The sequence below is a fragment of the Zophobas morio genome, unplaced genomic scaffold (genome assembly GCF_036711695.1).
Source record: "Zophobas morio isolate AGI-343-1 ecotype UQ-CSIRO unplaced genomic scaffold, CSIRO_AGI_Zmor_V1 ptg000011l, whole genome shotgun sequence".
Lineage (NCBI taxonomy): Eukaryota > Metazoa > Arthropoda > Insecta > Coleoptera > Tenebrionidae > Zophobas > Zophobas morio.
The window spans coordinates 4,178,594-4,192,252 of record NW_026972116.1 but is presented as its reverse complement, the minus strand read 5'-3'; the positions used below and the strand labels follow the sequence as shown (position 1 = coordinate 4,192,252).

General features: G+C 33.0%; 1 protein-coding gene across 4 annotated transcripts in view; it reads left to right on the top strand.

Moving 5' to 3' along the window:
• The window catches only part of LOC135127424 (hemicentin-1-like), a 314,503-nt gene that overhangs the window by 276,177 nt on the left and 24,667 nt on the right, over nucleotides 1-13,659 (top strand). For 3 of the 4 annotated variants that reach the window (XM_064053866.1, XM_064053865.1, XM_064053864.1), the window contains exons 4-5: nucleotides 211-421; nucleotides 10,424-10,468. In XM_064053866.1, coding sequence (XP_063909936.1) covers nucleotides 211-421; nucleotides 10,424-10,468 — 256 coding nt within the window. The remainder of the gene's footprint in view (nucleotides 1-210; nucleotides 422-10,423; nucleotides 10,469-13,659) is intronic. The other variant, XM_064053867.1, reaches the window with a different exon arrangement.

Genomic DNA, 13,659 nt, shown 5'->3' with positions numbered 1-13,659 from the left:
ATCTTCCCTCTCAAGACGATCCTCTGTTTTCGAAATAAAAAGTATCTTGTCTCAACCCCGTTCTCTCAGAAAGTCAAAAGCAATATCGACCAGGCGCCCGTCTCTTGCCATGGCTCGAGTGTGTCTTTTACGGTCGGATAAGCGCCTGTTAATTTCGCTTTTCGTGTAAATCGTCGTCGGTTTCATCACCCTCGGGATACTTTGTTGCAGGTATCCTGGATGCGTAAACGCGACCTCCACATCCTGACCTCGAGCATCCACACATACACCGGCGACGCTCGCTTCAGCGTCCGCCATCCGGAGCACAGCGACGACTGGGATCTGCGCATTACCTACGTGCAGAAAAGAGACGCCGGCGTCTACGAGTGTCAGGTGAACACGGAACCGAAGATTAATCTCGCCATCATGCTGAACGTTGAGGGTAAGAACACTCCTCACTCGCCCTATTATGCACCACCATCCCAAAAATAAATGACAAGATAACGCCTCATTCTACCCAACTAAGCAGAAATATTCACATAGTAAACGTCACACATTCGCAAGATAATATTTTATCGCGCGGGCCTCGGACAACGACGAATTCCGAACAAAAATATTTTCTGCCGCATTGGAGCACGCTTAATTGGGCAGAAGGAGTCGATTAGTTTCATCAGATACATCCTTTAACCTTGGCGTTACCATTTTTTCGCCGCTTCACTACGTTCAAGGGCTCGAACAAAGCTTGCAATTAGTTGATATCGCTTTACCCAAGCTTTATATGTTGGCAACTTGTGAATAAGTAAATAAGTTGTTAAATTAATACAAATTTATAGTCCCCATGCACATCTATGCACAAAAGTTTTAACTTTGTGTGAGTTTTGTTGAAAAAATTAATTATTTTCATGCATCGCTGAAGTGATACGTAATACATACTAAATTATATATCTCCATTTACAATTTAACGTTCCTGTTATATTCCAGTTTTTTTTTATTTAATTTAATCCTCTCTCATTTTCATTTCCTCAGTCATCATCACATTTTTTTTTATAATTACGAGGAGGTATTGATAATTGAACTTAATCACCTTTTTTTAACTTTGTGCATTTAGCATAACGCTCACAAAGTAGTTCCGGAATTTAAAGAAAAATCTTCATTTTATTCTACAATAGTCCTGCACACTGCTTTATTCGATGAGAACTTTGTCCAGCTCGGTGTCTTTTGGTTTTGGTACCAGACTATAGTCTGTTGAGCTAAATCTAGCCAACGCTAGAATGCTCAATCGATCGGAAGCCAATTTTTTTCATTTTTTGTAACCCAATCAAAGACTTACGAACCATTGTGTTGCAAGTAAAGCACATCTTTGGAAAGTTTTACACAGCGTTTCTGCGCATTTTGCACAAAAACTTAGCTAACAACGGTGAGCAGCACTTTTCCACCATTATTTCTAAATATCTCAATATAATTATTCTGACCCCGCCCAAAAAAACTGTTGTCAGTTTTTGGATACTGCATCCCTCTGCAAAAAAAACTTATATTTTAGTTATGTCAATTAGTCTTTAATTGTTATTCTTCAGAAATTAGTAGACATCGTGCTCTGAAGGACGGTTTTCATTTTCACCCTGATTAAAAATTGCAAAATTTGCTTGCTCTTGTATAACTTTTTTCTATACAAAGATGTAATTTATTGAGTGGGCGAAACCGGAGTGTTTTAGTTTTGTTGATCATTCTTTTATCTCTAAATTGTAATGACTGGTCGCTAATTACAATACGATCTAAAATATTGGAAAACTTTTGTTCACAACGGCGACAAAATGACTTCGAAATTGTCACTCTTGTGAGTCTTTTTTGATGGGCTTTTAGGGATTGAGCAGATAATTTTCTCATACCGAAATCATTATGTAGTATGAGAAAGACAACCTTACAGGAAATATGTAAGTTCCAGTATGTCTTTAGACCCAATTCATCGATCTTCCAAAATCATGTCATATCTGGTGTCATTTTCTTCACTAGTGGACACAAAAACAATTTTCCAACAATGTTTTTATCTTTGACGTTTGTTTTTGCTCTTTCAAATTCGACAACACAAGTTTTTATGATAACGTAGGAAGGATTACGATCCTTCAAGATATTCACTGTTTTTGGACAAATTTTCTTTCCTGAAAACCCTGTTATAACAGATACACCGACCGTTCGCCAATTTCATCAAAACTGAGACTTTTATCAGCCATTTTGTCGTCAAAAAGTCAGAACGTGGAATTGGCTACATTTTTTATCAAAAATAGTCAGTTTCGATTTTGTTTATGAGAAAGCAGCAAGGCCGACTATTTATTAATACCTCTCGTATAATCGTTCTATAGTTATGAATAGGATATGTTCTCAATCTTAGCATTGATTTCTCTATTCAATTTTTTTTCTATATATACAATAATATGAATCACAGTGATCTTGAGTTGTATTAAATTCCCCAATTTTTTGCCTTTTTTATGCCTTTATATGTGTAGTTTCCGCATATCTTAAAATGGTCATTTTTACTATTTCTCCTTAATTATATTTCCGTCAATCTATGAACTCCTGTTTTACAAAAATATGTTTCTCCTAGCTTAAACTTTCTCTTTGTACGTAGTTATTTTTATTTTTGTTTTTCTTTTGCAAGTTGCTCAACTGTGTAGTGGTATTTTGTCTACGACTTGTATACTGCATTTCTCTTATATATTTTTATTTTTCTAATACCCACTACCTCTGTACTAATATTTGTATCTGTAAACTTATTACTACTCAAAATATTTTTCCTGTAATCACTATCAAATTTTTATTTTGTTTTACATCACGTAATTCTTACGTATTTTTCCCATTTCACCATTGCCTTTAGTGTACTCGTTCTCATTCAGTTACATGTGTCTGTTAAGCCCTTTTCTTGTATCTCTTATTATTGTTCCACGTTCCTTGTCTTTTTCTAGATATCAACTTCTGTTCTTTGAACATTTTTTATCTTTTCGTTAATAAATAAGTATATAGGTTTAATTTACAAATTTATAAGATCAATTACATACATAGGTACGCGAAGAATATAATTTAAAAATATTCTGCTTCCATTCTCATCCTAATATACTGCATATTTCTAATTTATCTTTCATATTTTTCTTCATTTTCTAAAAATCAATGTTTTTTTGTCAATACTTTCTTTGTACACCTCTATGTTGCTATTTTCAACTTGCATTTCGCTTTCATATTCGTCCGTTCCCGTACTTTATTTTTCGAAATTCTCTTATTTTAATTCTGATGTAGGAGTATGTTACATTTATTCGCATGTTCCGATCAAAAATTTGGAGATATTGTTTTTCTCTTTATAGCTACCTTTTTTTTTTCTACAAAAAACCGTATTATGTACTTATTACTTACAATTCTCTTGACATCCTTTGAGATTTCAGTTTTACCACTTACATATTTTTTATGTTATTACTTCAATTTTCTGGCCATATTGTTTTGTTACGAGCACAAATAAATACCAATATTATTTTCTTTTTGCTGTATTTCTAGGTTCAACAGCTTCACACGAGCTTGCAGTTGGTTCATGTTGCTTCAAATCAGCTTTATGTGTTCAGAACTGGTGTTTTTGTGTGTGTCTCGCCATAGCAAAAGTGGCAAGGAATTCATATGTCATAGACGACGGTTTTCGGTTTTATGGAAATTCGCTTCGAAATTGTTATAAGTAACAGAAATTATAACTAAAATCATCACAGTGTTATTCAATAATAATAATCAAGCAGATACAGATACATTTTTCTTCATAAATTTTAATTATGTTAATAATTTAGGGAAACGAAAAAGATTTTTTCCAAAAATGTGTACATTACTTAAGAAATGTTAACAATAATAAAACATTATTCAAGTAAAATAATTGTACCTGATGATTTTCGTTAATAAATCCTTCACTAGTTAAATTCCACTAGCTTAGACTGTTAACATTTATTTTTTGTTTTTTGTTTTTAAATGCTTGTTTTATCTTTGGCATGCTCAACATGTCAAAGCTGCAGCGAATTCTCCATATGCAGGAATAAAAGAGAGCAGTACAGATAGAACAAAACAGATCAGACAGCCACAGAAAACATGTCTGTTAAAAAATTACCAGGTTTTATCCCCTTTTATTACACAATCCCCTAGCTTAGATACTCCCTATAAAGTGCACTCCTTGCGGTGAGTTCTTATTTAAACCCAAAGTTACTAGCAGGTAAAATACTTATTTGACAGACTTTTGGACAAATACATGTGTATCTCAAAATTTCAAGTATGTTTACTTATTCTTCATAACTTTGCTAATTCATAGTGAGATTCAATTTTTTATTTCACTTGATTTAAACCAAACTAGGAAACTTTTAGATTAACATGTGCCTGCTTTTGACAACTGTATAGTTTACAGTTTTTTTTCCTGCAATTTTCTAAAACATACATATTTTCTACACCAATTCGGTTAGTTGTTTTTTGTCTATTGCTTTTCAGGCTGTTCCTAACATTTCGAGTAACGACAGTTTTTGTTAAGAGGTCATTACTGAACTTGCTTCCAGCGAATAAATGCAAAATAGGTCCAAATGTTTGATCTGATAGCTCGCAGTTGAATCCAGTGATAAAAAGTCGTGTAAAATAACCTTGTAGTTAGGGAAGAATGCCTTGGATATGTATCAGTATATAAAGTACGAGTACATGCGTGCTTGTTATAAAGAGCTTATTCTCAGTTTCACCAACAGTACCGCCCCTATTTGTGGTAATAACTTTTTGGACTCACTGTGAGGCCGAGAAGAAAAATATTTTTACTAGGTCATATTTCTGTAAATTGTCGGTAAAATGTATTTAACGCCGTGTTTCAAGACGTAGAGTAAGGGGACTATAGGAAAACAGGCGTTGTTTGTAAGTTACCACTAATGCATTGTTACTTCAGTTCTTAATCAATGCATGAGAAACCTCCCAAAGACGATAAGCGACAGTAATGGTTGAAGAAAATTAGATGAAATACGTTACGTAATTCAGAAACCTGAAGTCGGAAATTCGTCTCGATAAGGAGACTCCGGCTACCTTGTTTTTTCAACCGTTGCGACGGCCTAACGAAACCTTTAGCCCCACGATCCGCTGCTGATTTGCTCTTTAGACTGATGAGTAAAACATCTCGAGCACGAAAATTCGTTTTTCGTGAAATTCAATGAGCATAAATGGTAACGAAGATATGAATCACTACCATGTGCTCGCGTTGATTTGTCGATTAATAATGACCATTCTACTAATATTTTTCTTGTAATATTGGCATTTTTAGGAAAACATTCCTTCGGTATCCCTTAAGTGTAGTACCTACTAAGCAGAATTTGGTCAGTATTATTATTTTTGTATATAAATGGTATAAGTAGAATTTATAGCATATTGTTAGCTGTGATTCTTTTTTTATAAAATTATAACAATAGATACCACTTTGTCAAGGAAAACTGAAAATTGTCTCATTCTATATCAGAATATAGTTTCAGCTAAAACTGAAACATTTCAGTACGAATATTTTTACATTCTAAAAATCGGACTATGATATATAACGAATAATAAAAAAAACGGTATAATTCTTTGCATTTAAGTATCAAATATTACTGTAGTTTTTAGGAGATTACCCACTTTAAAAATATGTAGATTTGCTTTATGAGTAGCTAACAATCTAAGCTATTTTCTAAATCTGTTTTTGTATAAATTTAAATCAAACAGAATTGAGTAATACATTGATTCATATACCATATAGTTAACATACAAATTTATTTCGATTAAGCCGTTTTTTCTCATTTCATCTGAAACCTTTCTTGTTGATGTGCTTGCATTGCAAAATTAGTAATTGTAGAACAAATCTAGTTTTACTTGATACAAATAAACCTAACGATGATAGTTGACGTATGGCTTATTCATTTAGCATAAACTATTTTCAATTTGATATAAAGAACTACTAAATATAAATTTTTAAGTTATGAACAATCAATTTCCAACTACTGTATCCGGACAATTTTAAACTTACTAATTCTGTTTTAGATATTAGTTGGACTCGATATTAAAATCTGATACGTTTGTAGAGTACCCTAACAGTCAAACAAAGTAGTGTTGTTATCAAATAATACTCGGCATAAATGTGGGTTATTAAACCGTTATCGACACTGGTAGCAGTTTCCAACTCGAAATCCGTTCGTTTCAATAATTTCCGAGACCATTAGGCTGCCGACTAATGTTAGTAGTCGAATAGTTTTTGGAAAAGCTGTGCGTAGCAGAATATAATACAAAGTGGAACGGCACTTAGTTTTTCTTAACCGAAACATGAGAAGGTGGAAGTCAGAAGAAAAATTACCTAAATCTTTGGAACACATGTGAAGCTGGGGTTGGGTATTTAGAGTTTGCGACAAGAAATGAGTCACGTTCCAAACTTTATAAAATGATGGTAGTGTCTACATTCATGTACGAAGGGAAAACGTGAGTAATTACTGTGAGATAAGGAAGCATAATTCAGTCAGTAGAAAATGAAGTTTGTAAAGACTAGATTGGATCTGGAATAAATGAAAAGTAAAGGGATCGCAGATGGCGTATATCCTAACGTGAAGGCGTGCAAAGAATTATCTGAAAAGCATCAAATCTCAAGGAAAGAAGGATATTCTTAAATTAATTTCACCAACCGGACCACACCTATTTGTGCTAGTAACTTTTTTGACTCACTGTGAGGCCTACACAGCGAGAAGAAAAATACTTGTACAAGGCCATTTTTCTGTAAATTTTATCCAAAATGTATTTAACGCTGTTTCAAGACGCAGAGTAAGGGGACTACAGATTGTGTCTTGTGACAAATCTGTTAATATACTAAAATAGTTTTTGTGTACAAAGTTTCAAAGTTCTATTTTAATGCTGCGTCGGATGTGATTATTGAAATTTTTATTAGTTCTATCACATTTTGATTTTGAATAAACATCAATTAAAGTGGGATTATCTATAACGTTATAAGCGATTTTCTGCAAATAATAATAGGCAATCAAAATTTGTTTGCTTTGTGTTATACTTTTGCAAAATAAACACACGTATTGCATGTGCATAATTATTATTTTGGATTTAAATTGTTTGGCTTGGTGTGTGTGCGTATTGAATTAGCGAGAAACTTTATTTAGAATTATTCATTTCATCACTTTTGGTTTACGTGTGGAACTAAATTTAATTTTAACCAATAACAAAACATGCTCTGTTATGTTAAGTTTTGTATTAGTTTCGTGTTTTTTCTTATAGATAACGAAAAAAGAAACTACTACTAAATTATAATATAGCCCAAAATTGAGAAATGTGAACATATTTGCCTTTGGGGTAGTGGAATCATTAGAAAGAATAAGAAAAATTGGTAAAAGTAAAATTTATAATGTTTTTGAACGAATTCTTTGTAGCGTCAAAACAAAAATAGCACTAAATTACATACAAAATCAGCTGATAATACATATCGAATTCTACGTAGATTAGTGAAAAAGAGAATTCTATAAAATACATTAGAACTGGTTTCATACAATTTCATTTTAAACAGTAGAACAACAGAAAAGTAAATCAGACGGCAACAATTGTAAAACCTTGCTTATGTTGGAAAATCATTTTTAAATCAATAGCCTTAAAATAAGAAACTCTGAAAGTTGTACCTTAAAGTTTTACAACGTCTGCATAGTTCGATTTACCAGCAATCAGATTTCAAATTACCGCACAATATTTCATCTCAAACGGTGCAGAAAGCATGCAATAAAAAAAATTGTAAGACTATTTTTATTCCGAGTTAAATTTTTCACAAAAAGTTATGCCGCGTATTACTAAACTCAGGTACAGCTCATATTATATTCAACTCATGTTTGTTTGAGGCACGATTAATGTTATGCAGATAGACTCTTGTTAGACAATAGTTGATAGAGTCCCGCTGAAGATATATTAAATTCAATAAAAACAAGTAATGGCACGTTACACAGATAGCTAGGTAGGTCATATGCTGTATTGAAATCATTTTTATTCATAGTGAGTCAGTGATGTGAGACTTTTGTGTCGCTTCCCATTTATGACATAAAAGTAAACTTTCTACTCTAAAACGTCAAAAACTGTAATGCTAGTGAAATTGTAAATGTCAATTTTTGCTTGCATTATTTTTAACTTTGTACATAACATAAAATTAATTAGCTACAATTTCAGTTATTTCACTAGAGTTCAATCTGCGGTCTCTTTCAACGGTTTTTTTGTTACATATTTGTTACAGTTCAGGCGTCATCGTAATGATTTTAAATTCTTGTTATTTTATTTAGAATATATATGCTTTTTGGAAATTTTTATAACAATATTTTGACGCCCAAACTTGAATTTTTCTCACAATTTCTGTGAAGGGTCACAATATAAAAATAATCCTGATTCTGACATAATTTCTTCTATTTAAACTGAATAAAAGAATGACTATAGCCTAACTTACCTTCTACATTAAACTCAGATAACCAACTAACAAACGTCAAAAAAAACATATAAACAATCTGCCAAGATTAGGAATCGGTTGTTAAGGTTTGGTTTATTCTTAACATTTTTATTTAGGGTGCTTTATGTCTGGATGTTAATAACTCACATTTCAGTAAATGTGTTAATACAACGTTACTATCATAAAAAAGATGATTAACTTAGTGATATGAAAGGGATCTGGCCATTTAGTATTCACAACTTTTATAGAAATTGCCATATTCTACACAAGGGAATGAAACTGAGACAAGGTAGTTACAATGAAATTTGTAGTCAAAAATACTAAAAACCACATTTGAAAATAAAAAAGCACATATGAAAAAATCTCAAGTTGACTCCAGTGAAAAACTCGTAGTTTTTCTTACAGTTTTACGTTAAAAAAAATCGATAGCCAACTTTTGAACTTGGCATTTGTATTAAAACTGTATTGTCAGGAACGAAAAAAATTCTAAACTTATGTTAGAATAAAACTACAAGTGTTAACTCAATTTGATATCTAAAAAAATGTATTTAAAGGTGCAAATATCAGAAGAATATCTATGTTCAGCTGAAGGATAATCTTGGAATCATTCAATTGGCGATGTTATGTTAAGAGGGATAAGGGTTTTTCGAGATACTGAGAATCTTTCTCAGATGATAAAGATTAGGAATTTTACTCCAATAAAACAAATGATTGATCCAATTGATGAAACAATATTTCATAATGAACCTTGCTGTCGGTATACTTAGCAGTTGAGACATTACATACACATAACCCGTGCTTTAAAACATGGGATGCATCTGATATCCTACAACTATTATTATGTGTAAGATGAACTGCTTGTCAAAACTTCGAAGACATTAATGAGTGAACGACAATTATATGTTCAGATTTTTGCAACTTACGGAAATGTTTGCCTAAGAAAGTATAGGTTACAAGTTGGTAGATTGGTTGTGTAGTAATAGACAGTATTGTAGAGGTTAAAAGAATAACAACAAAAAAGATCCAAATGGCAACCCAGTTTTCACTGTTACACCTTCTTAATGAATACAGAATCATTTTTCAAAATTATTGTAGTATGTAGACTCGCAGTGTAAGAATTTGCGGAAATTCATCTGACGTGCAGAATATCTTATAGTTTTTTCTATGCCATCTGGTACAGAGTGAGAAAATATTCCGTCGTTAGCCTACGGCAACACAAAGAAAAACTGTTAATGAGGATTTGTCCTCTTTACTTTCCGCTTTATCCTATATGGTGTTCACACAAAGTGTCAAGTCGAGACACTATTCTAACTAACTCTTGAGCAAAGCGGCAAAATACCGGCTGCTGCACGTTTTACATATAGGTACATTTCATGATTCCAGTATAAAAGATATTTTGATTGCCGTTTGGCATATTGTTTTTTTTTTACCTTTTATCTTTCGAGCAAACCTATAGAGATAAATTACTACAAGATTGATGTTTACAATTAGATTAAATGTATCTTTTTTCCCCTCACATTTTTCTTCTCATTATTGAAACGTCGTAATAGCGGTGTAATTACTTGGAAGTCGCAATAGACAGCTAATTAGTTTTTGTATCTCTTCGGCGTATAGTAGGGCAATAACGAAAACGAAAATCCCAGGCAATTATCTCCCGTGAACGAAATAAGAGAAAAAAGTTCAGGTGTCGGATCGCGTTCCGCTTTGGCGGGAATTGCCGAATCGGGGGCAAAAAGGGCTTTAATCTACTTAGGAATTTGTCGGTAGGTCTTGAGAACGGCGTAATATATGGCAGCAAAACCGTATCGTTATCGCTGTTCCTGTTATCGATGTTTTAGGCGTTGTTTTTTGCATAGAACCACCCCCTTTAACAATTGTCGCATGCATGCCGCTGTGCTGTGCCTACTAATAGCAATCAGTGGGAAGCAACCAGGACATATTAGTGTTTTTGTTCCTTTGTTCCAGACGCGTCCTCTCTTGCTGCAACACATCCGGACCCTCGCTCCAAAGGTACCTTCTTCATCCCTGTCACGCATCGCACTATCGCATATGATTTATTGCACACGGTCTCACTTTTCATCCATCTCAAACTAAACTCTCTTAGTTTGTCTCTTCTCTCAGTCGTTATCCGTTACGTAGCCATTTCTGCATGTAATTTATTACTGTTTACCCATTATCTCTTAAGGTAATACGATCCACTCTCTTGTTTAATTAATTATATTTCGGTAAGGACAGAGACTTCTAATTATATGACTGATTTAGTACGCGGCATTAAGTTTAGCTACATACTTTCTCATAATTATTACTATGCCCGCCTAAAATTGATTTTGTAATCAAAGCAAAGAAGTAATTGGATACATCCAGTTAGGGACTTCCCCTGCTCCACTTATTATTCACTCATGTAAACTCTGAAACAATAGAAAATTTTCATTATCTTCTTAGCTTTCCAATATTCCGACAAACTGTGCACTTTATTTTCAACTCTTGTACAATTTCAAACATTTCTGTTAAAACACACCTGTGGCTGGGATCGAACGGACAAACATTAGTCTAGTGTCATAAATAAAAAATTAGAATTCTGGGACGTCGCTACGAAAACGGACATAAATGAGGCACGAAGAAAATTTCAAAAGCTCGTTAACTGCTGTGAGGGTTACTGAGAGATAATATCATTTACTAAATGATTATATGGATTTAAACCTAAATACCTTATTCTGCAATGAAACCTAATATAGTGAGAGCCCTTTTACTACCTTCACCGTTATCTGTGCGTGCTCAACTGACCAAGCGACGTAAAAGCTCTCAGCTTTACTTACAGAACTTCTAATTTCCTAAAGAAATGAAGGAATTGGGTTCGTTACAACATTTAGAAGAGAAGTAGGTGTATAGGGTGGTTACCTTTTTTTTTAGTGCATATTATAATCTCACAGCTGTACGAGATACAAAGTTAGTTAAATTAGAAACTAATTTGCTGCTTTTTATAGCTCTCAAGAGATCGCGCCGTACTCTCTTGCTGATAAATTGTACGTTTTTGAAAACGCTTTATACCTTATTCAGTTATTCACAAATGATACTGTACATAACTGTTATCATTCAGTTTTAATTATTTTCTTATTTTAAGAATACTCAATGTTCCTCTTGATTCTTGCAGTTTGCATTAGAATGCAATTTTATCATGACACATATTTTTTAATGTTTTACTGCAGTTGTTTTCGTGAATTCTGAAAAAAATTATTCTGAGGACCTATTAAGCTAAATTAATGAAGTGCATGCAACCTTCGTTAAAACAAGTAAACAAATACACATAAAGTACATACATTGATAATAATTTATACTTTTCAACGTAATGTTCAAATTTTTATAAACGCAAAGTATATCATAAACACCTGACGGTTTTTGAATCAAAATATTATAAATAGGAAACATATTTTACTTAAATGATGTATTGTTAAGATTCTAACGTTACAACTTCGTGCTTTATTTAGGTACAAGTTAATTTTGATTATTTAATTATGTTTTATAAGTGTCATTTTCTTTGCAGACACTATTTAAATTGAAAAATATTGTTTAAAATCATGTAATAGCTTTAAAATGTCTGAAAATACCTAAATTCGTCAAATAATAATTATTTCTTTTGGAGCTTTAACTCATTTCTTTTCGTATTATAGAACACGTAGGCGACGCGCGCCGGCATAGGATATCGAGTTCGAGCTACGAGCTCGAAATCGGTGTCGGTGTCGGTGTCGGTGTTGAGGTCACCGAGACCGGTCTGAACTGAGTTTGAACATCGGCATGTAACGCCGCGCTATAGGAAGAGACACCCACTGCCAGAATTCAAAGACTATCTAGACCACAACGACCCTCAGGATGCAGCAGTGATACACAGATAACTCTCAGAACTGTTCTGTTTAGTGCAGAAGTTGCTTGACGAATTATTCTTGCATCCAGGTGTATTGCGATGAGGCGATTAATGTGCGTACCCATTGACGAGCAGCTCCTCCTGTTCGCAGCGGTAGTAACTAGCTACTCGAGCGAGGTTGGGCCGAGTAGAGTGGAGTGGAAACGCCAAATTAGCGTGGGCGTGATCGAGACGGCGCTACGGTCCATGTTACAACTATTTGATAAAATGTGTTCGTTTGACTGTTCCAACGACTAAATAAGGTATAACAATTGATGCCGTTTTCACACGCTTTATTACTCAATTAAGAACTGATATTTATATCACTTATCTTAGTCACCATAGGCCACTAATAACTGTATTAAATGATAGGGATAAAGCTACCGAAGGCGATAACGCTATAATTTGTATTTTAAATCGAATAAGTTATAAATACTGCTCCGGCATTTGTAAATATTTATTTGTTACTTTAGTTGGTAAATTAAACATTGTACTTTAGTTTGTTTTATACAATATTATTATAATAATGAATTATTGTATTTCTATATGATAAATATATCATTACTTGGTCTTAGTACCCGTAATGATAGAAGTCTTGCCTGAATGCCGGTCATTTCCGGGTCAGTGATGGGTCTTAATAAAAAAAGTATATTTTATAATAAATAACAATTGACAATAAATGGATATTTCCGTTAATTAATCATCATTTTGTCAAAAAATACAAGCGCAACATATTTTTGGTTTTCATTATTTTTTAAGAGAAAATTAATGACTTCGTCGCGTATACGTGTTTAATTTATATAAATTGACAATGTTAAAACTCCAACCGTGCGTCTTTGGGTCAATGCATTCTTTTTTCTTTTAATTTAACGTAATAATAATAATAATATATTTAATAAAAAACATATACAACCGTTATATATGTTAATATACGTAAGACAATACAATACAGAATAACTAAAAAAAAAGACGATTTACGTATAGTTACACACATTACAAAAAGTAGTCAGATAAACAGTAGCAGTTTTTTTCAAAGAGTAATTGCTTTACATTTCTTTTATAGGTGTGCACATTATTTACATCGTTAATTAATTACCTGAGGCAATGCATTAAAGAATTTGCAGGCATTATAATGCAAACTTTTCTGATACAATGCAGTTGAGTGTTTTTCTGGTAATAAACGATCTCTGTTACGTGTTTCGTAGTTGTGGTTATCCTCACACGTAGTAAAAAGGCTTTAATTTTTAAAAGCAAAGCACAACCCTGAAAATATACATACTAGGAAGCGTCAAAATTTTCTGAT